Genomic DNA, 16,655 nt, shown 5'->3' with positions numbered 1-16,655 from the left:
CACTTTAAGACACACAGAAAACATACAGAAAACACTTAAAAAAAGGGGGGACGAAACAGACATTAAGTTTAAAAAACGGGGAGGATTTGGAAGAACTACATCTCTTACTTGGAGACAATGAGTTTTTTTATGTTATATATCAGATTTTAGAGGTAAACTTGACAAATATAGGTTAAAGTTAAAGTTAAAGCTTTTTAATAATATTAGCATAATTACTGTAATTTATATAACTTATATCATCTATCTTTGTTTTATCTTTATTAGACAACACCCTAATATGGGTTTATTATTTTCAGCATTTATTTAACTTTGTATCGTGACCTGAAGATGCTTTGCATATTGTAGAAAGCGAAACCGGTCGTCTGATTGGTTAAATTAAATTTATTGTGAGTAAGTCTAATTTATTATTTCTTTTACATTTTGCAAAAAAATTAATTTGTTAAGTATTTTCCACGTTTTTCCAAGTTTTTTGTACCATGTGTTTTTTTAAATACATTTTTTTTAAATAAAAGCCATGCACTTTTTTCCGTTTTATTATATATTGCCTCCTATAAGAAGCCTGTAAACAGTAGATTTACTCACTCCTGTCATATTGGTACATACCTACTAAGACTATAGTTTTAAGAGTAGCCAGCGGCATTTGATGTACAGTCAGCATGGGCCACAGGTACATTTAACACCACCGTCTTTGAAAATTAAATGCACCATTAGATATACTTTACTGTATATTATGATGACATTTTTCACAACACAATGACGCGTTAACCCTTTGAGACCTGACTTTTTTATTTTCAAAAAAAAAAAATTTTATGTGTTTTTATATTTCAAAAGTCTTCAATTAGTAAGATAAAATGAAAAAAACTTGTGTACGCTTTTTAAAAAAAAAATTTTGTTGTACATATGTATGTACATATGGTCTTAAATATAGACTCAACACTAAAAATATATTTACTACAAAGTAATTATTATTACATATTTATTGTTCATGAAAAGCTGCAAAACAGTTTCTAGCCTTAATTAAACACAGATGTATTTTACATTTTGTACAGAACACATGACTAAGTCCATTACAATCTGTGTTTTTACACCTAGTAGCCTCCTTCTTAGAATCAAACTCCGGTATGTGACCAAAATTGTCCGTTTGTATTTCCAAAAATGGTCTCGTCTCTCCTCGTCTTTTAAATGTTGAAATAGAAGGCTTAGGAGATGAAGATGCTGGTCTTCCTCGTTTTCTACTTACTGAATTGCCCATATTTATTAGGCTTTTGGCAACTCTGACTCTGAAGTCTAGAAATTTCATTCGATCCTTATTGGTTGTATGACATTTGTCGCAGTCCTTCCTGTATTCCAGCCAGCTGTTGGTGAGAGCGAAGTCTATCATGTGCATAATAACACGCAATGTCCACTTTCGCGATCTAATAAATATTCGATAATAATTAATTATCTGGTCCATTAGATCAACTCCGCCCATTCCATAATTATAATCTTTGACAATTTCAGGTCGGTTAACATCTACGTAACAAGAGCCTTTTTTGTCCCATCTTCTAACTATGTCTAAATTACCTGCACCAACATAATTGGAGGCTAATTTCACAGTCTTTGTATCTAACCATTTGACAGGCACCACATTTTTTTCTTTATTGACGACTTCATCAACGGAACCTCTCGGTAGTTTCAGCATCTTATTATCTGGTAACACAGGAGGTTTGTAAAATCTATCTATTCGAATAGTCCCTCCAGCATATATTTTTTTGGCCAATAATATTTTAAGTAGTTCATAGGATGAGAAATAATTGTCATAATATAATTTGTGGCCTTCACTAGTGGAAATTCTTTCGGCTAGTTGAAGAACGATAGATGCCCCTAATCCATGTTTTGTTTTATTATCTGCATTCAGTTCTGTAGATTTACCCTAATAAAAAACAAAATCAAAAGCCTGACCACTTTTTCCGCACAAGACGAATAATTTTATTCCCCACGCACAGGGCTTCCCCTTCACATATTGTTTTACGGAAAGTTTTCCTGTGTAAGGAATCATTTGCTCGTCAACACTAAGTACTTCCTCAAGTTCAAGCTGTAAACATCTTCTTCTGACAGCGTCGATGATAGGACGAACCTTATTTATCTGTATCACCTGCTGGTCTTTCCAAATTGTTCACTAGATGTAAACATGTTCTAAGCTGGAAAAATCTGTCCCTAGACATGTTATCTAGGAACATTCTAATACCAAGGCTTCTTTCCCAGTACATCCTAATTTTGGGAAATTTGATTAAATTTCCAATCATTATATGAAGTGCAAATAAAATTTTAATTTCTCTCTCATTAGTTGGTCTAAAATTTTTTCCGTTCTGTAAGGCATATACATTTGTAAATGTTGCTATATTTTCAAACAAATCATTTGAAATATACTTCGAAAAATACTGAATTGGGTACAGTGGCTCTGTAAGACTTGTATTTGGGGAAGTAGGATGCCATGTAAATGTAGGAGTCTCAATCCTTTTCTGAGAAACATACTTTACTTCCTAAGTTTTTTGTACCCGAGTAACCTGCAACTTCATCTGGTATATATTCGTCGTCTGAATCGTAAGTTCTCCCTAATTCCTCATTATCATTTTCGCTGCCATCACCTTCTTCCAGTGTCTCAGTGTCACGTCTGGTCAAAGCATCAACCCCTGGTCTTATAATAGATTTATTCTCACAGTTATCCAGAATTCCATCCTCCTCGTCAGAACTCTCTCCTCCGGGAATTTCCAAATTGTCTATTTCTGATACGTTACCGTCCTCTATCAGGTCAATTAACTCTTGGAGATGTTTTGGGTTGTCGAAATCATATTTTTTTCTTTTGTAATCCATGTTATCTGCAATTAACAATACTAACTTAAAACCCAAGTTTAGACCATATGTACATACAGATGTACAATCAGAAATATGCTTTCAGACCACTTGTACATGCTCATGTGCATCTAAAAAATGTTTGTTTATTTAAAAACTATCGTTTTTATGGCAATGTTTTGTACTTTATAAAAAACTACTTACCTTATAAATCACACTTAAAAAGTTGGATCGATTTCGTTTCACAAAAGATAACAGTTTCTCGTAAAATAAAATTAGCAGTATCGGTTACCAACTAAACAGCTGACACTTTACAACAAAATCGCTGACAACTTTACCTGTTGACCACTAGATGGAAGCAGAAGTTAAAAATGTGGATCGTAAATGTATATTTGAGTGACTGAATGCTATTTCGGTATAGATAAGCGAGTAGTTGGTATTTAACAAAACAATAAAAGCTATGTACATACACATGTACACAGGGTCTCAAAGGGTTAATGGCTCAAAGTTAACTAAAAAAACTTTTTCAAGTTTATGTTTAGATCGATTGTAATATTTGTGAAAAATGTAATTATTAAAATTATGAAAATTTCATTTGCATAAGGGAGATTAACGAATAATGAATAATAAATGGTTTATAAATTTTTCTTCCGAAAATTGACCAGTACAAGGTAGAACGAGTCTTGAGCAGACTCGTCAAACCACAAGCCGTCTATCAACCTCTTTTGATTTAAGGCTCCCATACATATTCATGTATACTTAGACAGTATACATATACAGGTTTATTGTGCAAGTATGCCAAATATATGGGTCGACAACACACGTATAACTATACATGCACAAGTGCGCCAGTTTAAACTTGAACCATGTCATCGTCGAACGACGACAACGTGTTGGCCGCTGCTGCAGCAGTTCTACTTCTTAAAAAACAACGCAAGAAAACGTAAAGTTTGGTGTAAAGGGTGGCTAAAGAAGAGAGAAACCTGTGCACATATGAATCTGTTAAATGGATTGAAATTGGCAATTGGAAAATATTGATTGGCATAATAATTTACAAATACACGAAGAAACTTATTTGCTGTTATAATCACTTGTAACTCCTTTAATTCAAAAAGAAGACACTATTATGCGAGAAACTATACGTCCTCACAACAGACTAACTGCAACTTAACGATTTCTTACAACAGAAAGAAGTTGCGGCAATCTAAAATTTTCAACCAGAATCTTACCTCAAGCACTAGACCACATCATTCCTGAGACGTGTCGTGCACTATCTCAAGTGCTGAAAAATTATTTAAATATAAAAAATAAAACAATTTAAATTGGCATTAGTAAAACTAGTAAAAGAAATTTATTTGAGTAAAACTAAAAAATAAGTAAAATTAGATATAAAAGAAGCAACGGAGATGTTAGAACTCTCAGTGGCACCATCTATACAGATGATCATCTCAGCTGTAAGTGACGATGGAGACGCACTATTCGGAGATAGGACCACAAGTTCGCTTTTAGCATTGATGTAAATAAATGCGTGTTGACTGAATATTGCTGGCACTAGAGAAACTAATACAATGGGCCAAGGTCAGTTGATCAGTTTCAGCCATAAACCATACTTGATTAATTATTTTCTCTGCCATTAATCGTTGTGTGCGATTTTGCACATCTGGAAGTTTCCTGGACACATTTTTTTCAAAAATTTCATGTCGATCGTCTTTAATTTTGGGTCTTTTGAATGTTCTTCGATTAATTTCAGGACGTTGTTACATTGTTCTGCTGATGTTCATTTGATAAGAGGTCGCCCTGTAATACTACTCGTTGAAGTCAACAATCACAGTTATAATGGAGGAAGTGTAGAAGTCATAGAATTTGTTATTTCACGGAGCGGAACCTCGGTTGACTGGCATCCTCTGTAAAACCTCTCTAAATCCTCCTCTAAAACTTCCTCGGCATTTGGTGCTTCACCTTTGTCTACTGCATGCTCCGTTGCTTCCTCCAGTAATCCCTGAAAAATATTTAATATCGTTTATTTTTTTTTAGTTTCCTTAAAACATAGATGATCGGAAATTGATAGCGAATGAGTTTAAAACGAGGTGGAATTTTCCTCACTGCTTGGCGCAAAATATGTTCAGATTGTACCACCAGCGGAAAGCGGTTCATATTTCTACATTTACAAGGAGACACACAGTATGGTTTTACTGACTATTTTTGAGGCCAACTATAAATTTTTATTATGTGATTTCGGTACGAACAGACAGGTCTCTGATGGCGATGTTCTCAAAAACACAGTATTTTTTCACAAGTTACAGAAGAACCTGCTGAATATTTCGCCTCTTTCTGATGTCGGACAGAGAAAAAAATCTGCCATACGTGTTTGTAGCAGACGATGCCTTTGCTTTAAGAACCGACATGTTAAAACCATTTGCACAAAGTGATCTTAACAGCATAGAGAAGAAATTTTATAATTACAGATTAAGTAGAGCTCGTTGTATTATTGAAAATACATTTGGGATTCTAGCAGCCCGTTCTCACATTTTTCACAAAACCATCAATTTGAAGGTGAAAAATATTAAATCAGTAGTGATGGCAAAATGTTCATTACATAACTTTCTTTGGTGTCAAGATTAGGCTATGTCTATGCTCCACATGTATGTTTTTATCTCGAAAGTACAGAAGATGGTACAGTCGTCATTGGATTGACAAAGCAAAATTTAATTTACAAGCTTTACAACGAACTCATCCTTGTAATGTGCCAGTATCAGCCAAAGATATACGAAACGAATTTATGAAATAATTACAAATGAAGCAAAAATGTTTTGGCAGACCAATTTTATTAATTAAAGAAACATGTAGAGAGAATATTTTAATTTTTTTAAATACAAAATAACACTCTTTGTTAATAATATACAAAATATACAAATATTTTATACTTACAGCATTTTCTTTTAAGTTTGAGGACGACTGCCTGGGAATATCTTGGTCTCTCAAAAATTCAAACATACCAAAATAACATAAACTGGGCGTAATATTTCGTCGGTGCCATCTGCAGACTTTATCGAATTACATTTTTTTCTCCTTTCTGTAATTAGTTCGGAAGGCGTTAATTTTTTTAACAACTGCATCTCGATCTGCTTTTGGGTCGACTTCCTTCAATTGTTGTATCACTTTTTTATATGCCGTCTCTTTTTTCCCCTATCGTGGTATTCTTTGCTTTTGACCACAGACATGGCTCCTGTTCGTAAATCAAAATAAATTCTTCGAGACATTCTCGGTGTCCATTTTTCATGTGATTCGTCATAACCAAACTCGTATTGCACCAGTCTAGCGAAAACAAAAATATTATCCGTCTACACGAATGGTCAAAACTCAACTGTTTCAAACTTGTACAAGTCTTTCACACACACGCTCAATTACACTTGCGCAAGTCTGACAAGTCCGTAAGTCTCATGTCGCTCGTACAGTTAACATACTTGTGCAAGTATTGCCCAACACACGTTCCAGTATACTTGTGCAATAAACTTATGCATGTATACTGTTCAAGTATACATGAATGTGTATGAGGCCCTGTATGTCAATAGACTTGCACAATTACTTCAAAAATAATTAGATTCATTAATTATACTTAATTAAGATTAATCTCTTTATAAACAACGCTTATATTAATAATGTTAAATTCACAACCTACTTTAATTAAGATTTTTTATGACTTGCTATTTATAATGAAAAAATTTTTTGAATTTTTAAATTATTATTTGCTATTTCAGGTACAAAATGGAAACAACGCAGAAAGATTTTAACTCCAGCTTTTCATTTTTCAATACTTGAAAATTTTGTACATGTTTTCGAAACCCATGGAAATGTTTTTATTGATCTTTTAAAAAAGGAAGTAGACAAACCAAGCGTAGATATTACCCCTTTTGTTACTTTGTGTACTTTGGATATTATTTGTGGTACGTATGTTAAATAATATGTTCAATGAGAATTAAAAATAAACTTTTAATAAAAGCTTTCTGAAAAAATGGCTGTCATGATCTCTAATTCGAAAATTTTTGAAGAAAAAGGTTTTCTTTTAACAGTTTGTTTAGATTTTTATTTGGTTTTATAAGACATCTTGACGAAATTCTAGAAGACAACTCCATCAATATTCTACATTTATTTATCTTATAGGAAAAATACCAGAAAAATGACAAAAATAAGAGTAAAATACTTTATTTCTGTATGAAAATCTCAAACAACAACAGGTCATAGGGAGAGAATTTTGTTTTTTAACAAGTATCGAAAACTTTTATTACGAAATACAAATCTAATAAAAAAGAATAATATAGCTTAAGGTTAGTTAAACGAAAAATTTATCCACTGTTAGGGGAGAGTGGAGGAATATCGACCACTTAGCGCTATTAAAAATTTGAAGTAGTAATCTTTATAATAAGATGCTCAACACGGGATATGTGCTTTTTTACTTTATCCATCATGAGTTTTTTAATTGGTTTTGCAAGCAAATAAATACATTTTTTTAAAACGTACTTTTTTTCGAAATAGGAACGAACTCGGGTAAGTTCGACCGGTATGCGGTAGGATAATATTGACCGTGATGTAATACAAAATCGACCAAGCACTAATATTTGAAAATACGTTTAATTTCAATATTTTATTATATACAATTTTTATCTAGGAATAACGACAATAATATGTAAAAATATTTGAAAAGATGTTTATTTTGGAAATTAGAAGTGAATTTTTGCCTCTTTTCTTTCTGAAAACCATCATTTCGACGCCGGTCCTATTTCAGCCAATAAGCTTATTGGTTTATTATTTTCTTCTTTAACCCTTTCCCTGTCCTGTGCATTACATGTGATACACAGGATTATTTTTTAAACGTCTGTGCATCCTCTGTGATGCTCAATCAATAGTTTATTTATAGTGAAATATTTCTTCAAAGCGCATGAAATATATTCATTCGGCTCTGCTAATCGTATCATTTAAAAGTATATTTACGACATCGCTTATGATATTGGCTGTACAGGTTATGTATGAGAGAGGAAACTCGATCTCCATTTTACCTCCTGAATACAAAGGTATTTATAATGTGTGCTGTTATTTTAGACTACTATTGAAAAGAAAGTCAACAATGATTTCTAGATTGTTTATTGATTTAAAAAATGTATCTAAATTTCAAATTTTTTATCACAAAAAAAAACTTAAAAATATTTCTATGACTAAAAATTAAAAAGCAAAAAGTTCAAATTATTTTTCGTGAGTTCCATTAAAACATGGTATGCAAAATAGTTTCTCGCAAATCCTACATTCCATAGATACTTGTTTTGCTTCTTTAAGAGCTCTTTTACGATTGTGTTCTAGACTTATTTTTTTATAACAACCATTACACCGGTTGCGTTGAATTTTTTCATTTTTTTTGCGTGCAATGTTTGTTAGTTCGTAGTCCCCAACTTTTCGAATGGGCTTTTCTATTTTCTGCTTGGTATCGATTCCAAGTAAAGATTCCGCCAAACATTTGATAAATGGAGCTAGTGGCATTGTTTTATTACTATAAAATTTTTTATATAACTCAACTGCAATACTAATACATTTAGAAAGGACTTTCCTATACCATTTGATACTTTTACAGGCAGGACAGTAAGAAATCATTTGATCTGAAAAGTCTATACAACCTTATACCTATTATAGTCCAAAATTGAAGTAGGTTTTTTAAATATTTCACCTTTGCGATTTCTTTTCTCAGTTTTCTTCATGTCAGATCCATGAAACATTAAAATCATGTAAATTGTTTGCTTATCTTGATACTTGAATAGTCGAATTCCGTTAGTATTGATTGCACCTATAATTTGCCCTTTGTCTAGTTTCTCTGTTTTGACTTCATTTGGGATACCAGTTCGATTAACCCTCATTGTTCCACAGTATTTTATGTTTCTATTTTTCAAAAAAGTGGCTAATGAAATACTCTGTACTAGTTGTCTGCTACAAGATGCGACCTTTGTCAAGTAATGGCTCAGATAAAGAAACAACAACAGATCTGGGGTGGTCTAATCCAGGTAATATTGTAGACGTACCCTGGCCGCAGTATATGGAGAAATTCCATATATATCCTGACATCTCGCATAGCTTAAATAATTTTATTCCATATTTATTAGACTTACCGGGATTATATTGTCGAAACAGTAGTCTTCCTCGGTGAGAAATCATAGTTTCATCGACACTAATTTCTTCCCCGGGGGTATAGAATCTGTAACTAGAATTCTCTTTTGTAAACCGGAATTTCCCGTAAAATTTACTCTCACTCTCTCCTGAAAGTTTGAACTCCATTCAGGGATAGGTTGTGTTGGTGATGGTGATAGACGTAATTGAATGTCTTCTTCGGAAGATGAACTTGTTGCTGAAGTATCATTTGAACATTCAGAAGGCACATACTCCTCACTTGAATCACTAAAATTTTCTGGATTATGACTTTCACAAGTTAGAAAGAGAATAAATTAATAAACTAATAATAAAACAAGAATATAATAATTTTAAGTAATGTGAATCACATATGATACTCACATCGCATGAGAAAGAAACAATTATAAAATTGCTTTGTATATCACATGTAATGCACGTGGTTTTTGTGCCTAGTATTATGGTCTATTACCCACCACAACACTGCCACAGTTGGAAATTTCAACCGCTGCGCTGCCGCCAGAGTCTGCATATTACCACCGCGAAAATCGGTAAGACTGGCAATGGGTTAACGTGCAATTTTGAACAATTGTAGTTAAAAAAATTAAGTGGTTTGCGCTACATAATAAATTCAAAGTTATCACGGTTTTCAATACTTCCAAAAATATTTATATTTATAATATAAATATTTATATAAAAAATAAAATAAAATCTAGTAGAATACTTAAATCTTAAACAGGAACTAATTTTTGAAATGATGAATGAATAAAAAATCTATATCAGTATTAACAGATTTTTTTATTTCAGAGGCTGCAATGGGCATCAAGCTAAATTCTCAAGTTACAAAAACCTCTGAGTATGTAAGAAGCGTTAAAGAAGTATGCAAAATTTTCGGAATGAGGCAATATAGTATCATTCATCCATATTTATATCCGCTAACTTTAAACTATTATGTTGAAAAAAGAGCAATAAAGATAATTCATGCTCATACAGATAATATTATAGAACAAAGAATTACAGAACGAAATAAATGTGTTAGTAACAAAAATGGTGTACATGAACTTAGTCATAAAAATGACGTCGATGAGTTTAACCAGAAAAAAAGGTTAGCATTTTTGGATTTATTATTAGAAAGCACAATAGATGAAAAGCCTCTGACTCGATTGGATATAAGAGAAGAAGTAGACACTTTTATGTTTGAGGTTGGTATTAACATGTATTAATTCTTTACGTTATATTCAATTTGGCCATTGTGCTATTTTTCATGCATGACTTGTTTTGCAACTTGAAACTTTGTTATAAATTATATCTAAGAAATTTTTTGACGGAGTCTGATGTTTCTTATTTTAATTTGTACACTTAATTTTTTAAATTTATTTAAATTTTTTAAAAAACCTTTTTACTTGAAAATCAGCATATTATATTATGCTATCTATTTTATTGCCAAATGTAGGAACATATAATTTAAACTTAAATTTAACCCCTTAAGTACTGACAGGGAGTAAAAAGATTCCGTGCTACAAATTTCATAGTATTAACCTTACACAAAGTTTATCATCCATTGTCGCTTAAAGTACCTTCATAAATTTTATTTCTCTGAGTAGTGTCAAAAAAGGGAGGTCGTTTCATTTTTATTCAGATAGGTAACTTTCGGAGTCAAATTGACTTCGTGGTAGTGCTTCCGTTATAAAAGTGGATACAAGTCATGGATCGTTCTTCCCAAAGTATCCTTGATCTTAATTATGATAAAATAAAAAAGAATGCAATGGAAATAGACAGTGAAAATAGTGATATTGAAAAAAATGAAAATTAATATACGAAGAGTGCGCAAGAAGCTGTTGACAGTGACAATGAACCCAACTATGATCCAAAATAATACTGTTTGATTTGACAGTGACACTAGTGACAGTGAAGCGGATGATTTAAAAACATATTATTACGGTAAACATAGATTCAATGATTCAGGTGGATCAAAGTAGATTCAAGTGGAGCAAAATACAACATTGGAGACTGCAGCAGCCCATAACATTCTTCTTCCAGCAGCGCGTGTAGTTTCAGTTGATGGCATTATTCCATTACAGGTTTTTAGTAAATTATTTTCTATTGAAACATTTGATTTAATTATGTAATAAACAAATAGTAACAAACGTTAGAATCAAAATTTTATTGTAAAATGATAAAAAAATATATTATAAGTTATAAGGCTCACAAGAGAAATTTTTCAAAACTTTTAGTTATTTTTGTAAATAATTTTTCTATTTTCAATCAGCCTTGCTTCTCGTTTTATTTCTTTGTTGAGGTTTCTTAACCTCAACCTCAAAGCCTTTCTGGCTTTTTTCTTTTCACTATATACACAACCTTGACAAAGATTCCTTCGATTCTCAAATCTTTTAAGGATTTTATCTGTTATTCAGTGTTTTTGTTTCACTGAATTATTTACCTTTGGGCGATTAATTGGTATTGTTACACAATGTTTAATAGTCTTCCATATTTCTGTGATGTACCCTTACCAATAAGGGACATACATTTTTGCACTTATTGGAGAAGATCATCCTTCTTTCTTAGTTCTATCATTGTTGTCTCTCTCCGTTTGTTGTGCGCTTTAAGTTTGGGTTTTACTTTAGCTACGAGGAGAGTATGATCTGATCCATTATTCTATGTAGTGTTGACGACTTTTATGTTGAAGTTATCACATACTAAGGTTAACTCTTTATTTTGAATGTTGGTAATTGTTGTTTCCAATTTTTTCTAGAATTCCTCGACTGTTATTGTTGCGTTCTGCACATACGATGACCTCAATATAACAATTTGGGCCATCCTGAAGGGGGAGAGAAGATATTCTGTTCAATCTAGAACTCGCTGGTTTCCCCCTTTTGGATTGGGTATGTATATTAAAATAAAAGAAAAGAAATGAAAACCAGTGGACTGTATAAAACTCTATTTTAAAAAGAGGTGAAATTAAACATAAATATACATAACCCAATATACAATTATAAATAAAGAAGAATATATTACTTAAAAGAAAAAGAATATATGTAGTACAAACTTAAATATTGGTCAATACGTAACGACACACAAAAGAGAACCATAAAAAGAACAAAACTGTCGATTCTAAAAAAAATTACTGACCGAAAGCAGTAAACTAATTTCGTATATATACCACGTTATATATAGAAATAATATTATACAAAAAAAATAAAAATATGAATATATATGTCATATAAAAACAAATTAATAACCTCAATTCAAACGTATACTCATAATACACATTATGAGTTAATATTAGGTAATAAAATACACAACACTGTGATATACATTCAAAAAGAATAGTGAAATTATTATAATCTAATAAATATCCAAATCTACGTAAAGGTAATAACGTTTAATGTTCTGAATAAAGTTCAAAAGTTCAAAATCGCGACACAATATGTAATAATTGGGCACCAAATAAACGTACTTAGCCCATGCAGCAACAAAATTATGGTGTATTGTTCCTTACCCAATGAAAAGATAGCACTCACTCTGGCTACCGCAAAAGATGTCTTCACCGACGAATAACAGGAACCACAAAATTCCTAATGCAACTTTTCTGCATCAAACGACTTTCTCGGTCAAAGGACCGATGCCAAGTCTCTTAGGTACCTTTTACCCAAACGCCCATACACACGTGTGTGGTTTAAGAGATAAAACTCGACTCTGATTTTGTAGATGCATCGCTTATCTCAAATACACATCTGTGTCATTTTGCAGATTGCCCGTCTCGTAACATGTAGTTTTTAACCCAGATGCACCCTTGTACATGGAATCTTGATATACGGGGAGAATCAAAACTACCATAAAGTCTGTTAATATTTAATAAATGTTTTTATATCGTTGCGAAACTGCAACATTCTCCCCGCGTTGGCATACGTGCCAATAAAACATAACTGTACTTTGCACTCCCGACGCACTGTACAAATCCCGAAACCGTAAACACTTCTTCGGTTACGAAACTAACGCCACACTTAAAATACTACAAAGCTTTACATTAACAGAAGAGCACAAAGAACAATAACTTATACATACAACAATAAACTTATACAACAAACGATAATAGAATAGAAATACATAACTATATACTAAATATACATCACTACAATTATACAATTATCAGTACTATACATAAAACAGATTTCCTCTCTTATAGGAAGTGCATTCCTCTATTATCCTAGGATACAATACATGAACTTTAAGCCATCGAGATGTGGCGATACAAGCAAATCCTCAGGATATCATGAACGGACTAGTTAACCAACGGGGCCGTATGAAAAAGAACGAGGAAAGAAAGAAAAGTGATGTATATGGTTAGAAGGCAACAATCAGGATGTCTTGGACACCTGATGAGAGACGGCACTCAATATAAATACTACGAATAACCTAATAGTATTCGAAAAGCGAAGAATTGGGAGAAGACGAATATCCTGGTTAACAAACCTAAGGAAATGGTTCTCCGCAACAACAACTAAGTTAAGGACAAACAAACAGAATAATTGTAGCCCGAAGGGCCACTACAATATTCAAAACGAATAAGCAGCAAAGGCAAAAGAAATATCGTATGAATTATAACACTGTCCCTAGATATTAGCAATCTACCTGGACAGACATAATCACAACGAAAAATGCGAAAATGTAAAACGAAGAAACTATATTCTTCCATAAGCTTTATCCATAAAAGATAATTATGATAATTTGAACAACAATAAGCAAATTCTATCTCAGGTTGAGACTTAGCTCCCTCTCGATAAAAAAGCAGCGACTAATTCTAAGCTAGGAGTAGACTTAGTCAATTAGAATAAATCAGAATTACGATAAATAAAGAGATAAACAGAATAGATAAAATACGAACATTATACTATTTAATAAACCAGGCCTTTTTTTACATAAAAATGCAATTTTGAAACGAACGAAAAACAAAAGTGGTGCGACTTCTAAGAATTCTTTGTACTTTAAAGAATTCGTACAATGTCAAAAGAAAATATCTTAACTCTCCAAACATTGAAACCGTTATTTTATTATAACGTGGCGCAAATACATAAACAAATAAAGCTACGCAAACTTTAAGCAAAAATATATCCCATAATCTATGGCAATAAAAAGAAATCTCGAACAGGTAACACAATGATGGATGGGACTCTCAACATTATAAAATGTGCAACAACTAAGTCCGAAATGATGTCTACAATTGGACGTACCTTGGGGCCTTACATGCCCCAACCATACGTGTGTTTTAAACATCTTTAGAACAACTAGATTGTTCGAAGAAAGAAGAAAAGGATGCTTCTTAGCATAAGGAATGGTATTATTCCTCAACATACCGCTAACTTTCGCACGGTGAATAATTTCCTCTGGAAATAAATTCGGAATATCCAACTGATTATCCGGATTGGCAATACCTGATGGCAACGATTCAAATATACGAGGAAACGAGAGACTTTTTAAGTCTTGAACGATAAGCAATTCAGCTTGCTTTTTAAGAACGTTTCTAATGAAACAAAACACAAATGTCTTTACTCGGGCGTAAACGAGAAAGATAGGAGTACATTTTAAGCATATGTACCCCTAATGCTAAATCTAGAGATGCGTGTAATGACTTTCTAGGAAGTTTTGACCCAATTATGGTCACCATATCTAAGTTATTAGATTCTTTAAAATTGTCTCTGTCACAAGACGACAAGAATTTTGGCTCACAATGCCAAGATTTCGATCGAGCAAGTGTATTGGGGTTAGCTCCCCGCGAAGCTGTATCGGCAGCGTCATCACCAGATACCCCATCATGGAAATCATGCAAAGAAAAATCCTTGGGCAAGGATTGAATATTAGAATGGGCCTGAGGCCCAGAGAGATGTAAATCATTAAAAGATCGCCCCGTAGGAGAACTCGCGTTTGTATGAGCGTCACGAGTCTTATAGGACTTACTATCATTTACCACTGCAACAGGTGGAAGAGAATATGCAATACTGCTAAGGCCCGTAGGTAACGCCTTAGGGACAGTATCTACATGAGCTAGGTCAATACGTAACGACACACAAAAGAGAACCATAAACAAAACAAAACTGTCGATTCTAAAAAAAATTACTGACCGAAAGCAGTAAACTAATTTCGTATATATACCACGTTATATATAGAAATAATATTATACAAAAAAAAAAAATAAAAATATGAATATATATGTCATATAAAAACAAATTAATAACCTCAATTCAAACGTATACTCATAATACACATTATGAGTTAATATTAGGTAATAAAATACACAACACTGTGATATACATTCAAAAAGAATAGTGAAATTATTATAATCTAATAAATATACAAATCTACGTAAAGGTAATAACGTTTAATGTTCTGAATAAAGTTCAAAAGTTCAAAATCGCGACACAATATGTAATAATTGGGCACCAAATAAACGTACTTAGCCCATGCAGCAACAAAATTATGGTGTATTGTTCCTTACCCAATGAAAAGATAGCACTCACTCCGGCTACCGCAAAAGATGTCTTCACCGACGAATAACAGGAACCACAAAATTCCTAATGCAACTTTTCTGCATCAAACGACTTTCTCGGTCAAAGGACCGATGCCAAGTCTCCTAGGTACCTTTTACCCAAACGCCCATACACATGTGTGTGGTTTAAGAGATAAAACTCGACTCTGATTTTGTAGATGCATCGCTTATCTCAAATACACATCTGTGTCATTTTGCAGATTGCCCGTCTCGTAACATGTAGTTTTTAACCCAGATGCACCCTTGTACATGGAATCCTGATATACGGGGAGAATCAAAACTACCATAAAGTCTGTTAATATTTAATAAATGTTTATATATTGTTGCGAAACTGCAACAGTTATGTCATCTGCTGTACTTATTTTCACATAAACTTGTATGATATTAAGTTTATGTAGTTTTGTCTTCCAATTTAAGGAGAACTGTCCTATTGCTTACAGCTTTAAATTCAACGATAAACTTTGGAGACAAGGCAAATCTTGGTGAAATAAAAATGGCATCAACTGTATAGTTCTGGGCTTCACTGCCAGAGAAGTAAACATAATTACCATTATGTGTTCTAAAATGGCCCTCCCTTAACCAATGTCTTTCAGCTAGTCCAGAAAAAATTTAAATGTTATACCTTGCCAGCTCTATTTCAATAATTGTCAGCTTACCTATGATTGTCTTTAGACCTTGTACCGTTCCATGTACAGACATTTATTACCTTTCTGAGTTTTAATTTCTGTGGACTAGTAGCTGAAGTTCCCCACTCGAGGTAGTGCTGGTCGTCATTCGGTCTGCTTAACAACATCTGAGTCATTCTCTTAGACATCATGCATAACTTTCTTGAGAATATTAATGCAATGACTTGTAATGTACCTACCTACTCACATGTAAGATAATTAAAGTATCTATGTATTTCTATATAGTTTTTAGTCACCTGGTATATGTTATTTACAATTATGAAAAGTTCTCATGTATAATCACTAATAATTATTTGCTGTTAGAAATCAGAATCAATACTCTTCATAAATATTTTCCTATTTAGAATAAATAAGTTTCGCTAGTTTATTCACCTAATACTTCGTATCTATGGAATAATAATAATTTATTTCTCTTATTTCTTTGTTCG

The 16,655-nt window shown here is 32.6% G+C and overlaps 1 protein-coding gene across 1 annotated transcript in view; it reads left to right on the top strand.

Annotated features, from left to right (window-relative positions):
• LOC140452320 (cytochrome P450 4d2-like) overlaps positions 1–16,655 on the top strand; it is a 101,880-nt gene that overhangs the window by 50,942 nt on the left and 34,283 nt on the right. The window contains exons 3-4 of the mRNA XM_072546507.1: positions 6,591–6,776; positions 9,805–10,199. Coding sequence (XP_072402608.1) covers positions 6,591–6,776; positions 9,805–10,199 — 581 coding nt within the window. The remainder of the gene's footprint in view (positions 1–6,590; positions 6,777–9,804; positions 10,200–16,655) is intronic.

Source organism: Diabrotica undecimpunctata, chromosome 1, assembly GCF_040954645.1.
Source record: "Diabrotica undecimpunctata isolate CICGRU chromosome 1, icDiaUnde3, whole genome shotgun sequence".
Taxonomy (NCBI): domain Eukaryota; kingdom Metazoa; phylum Arthropoda; class Insecta; order Coleoptera; family Chrysomelidae; genus Diabrotica; species Diabrotica undecimpunctata.
The sequence above is the reverse complement of the archived record's forward strand: the minus strand, read 5'-3'. Positions and strand labels throughout refer to the sequence as shown.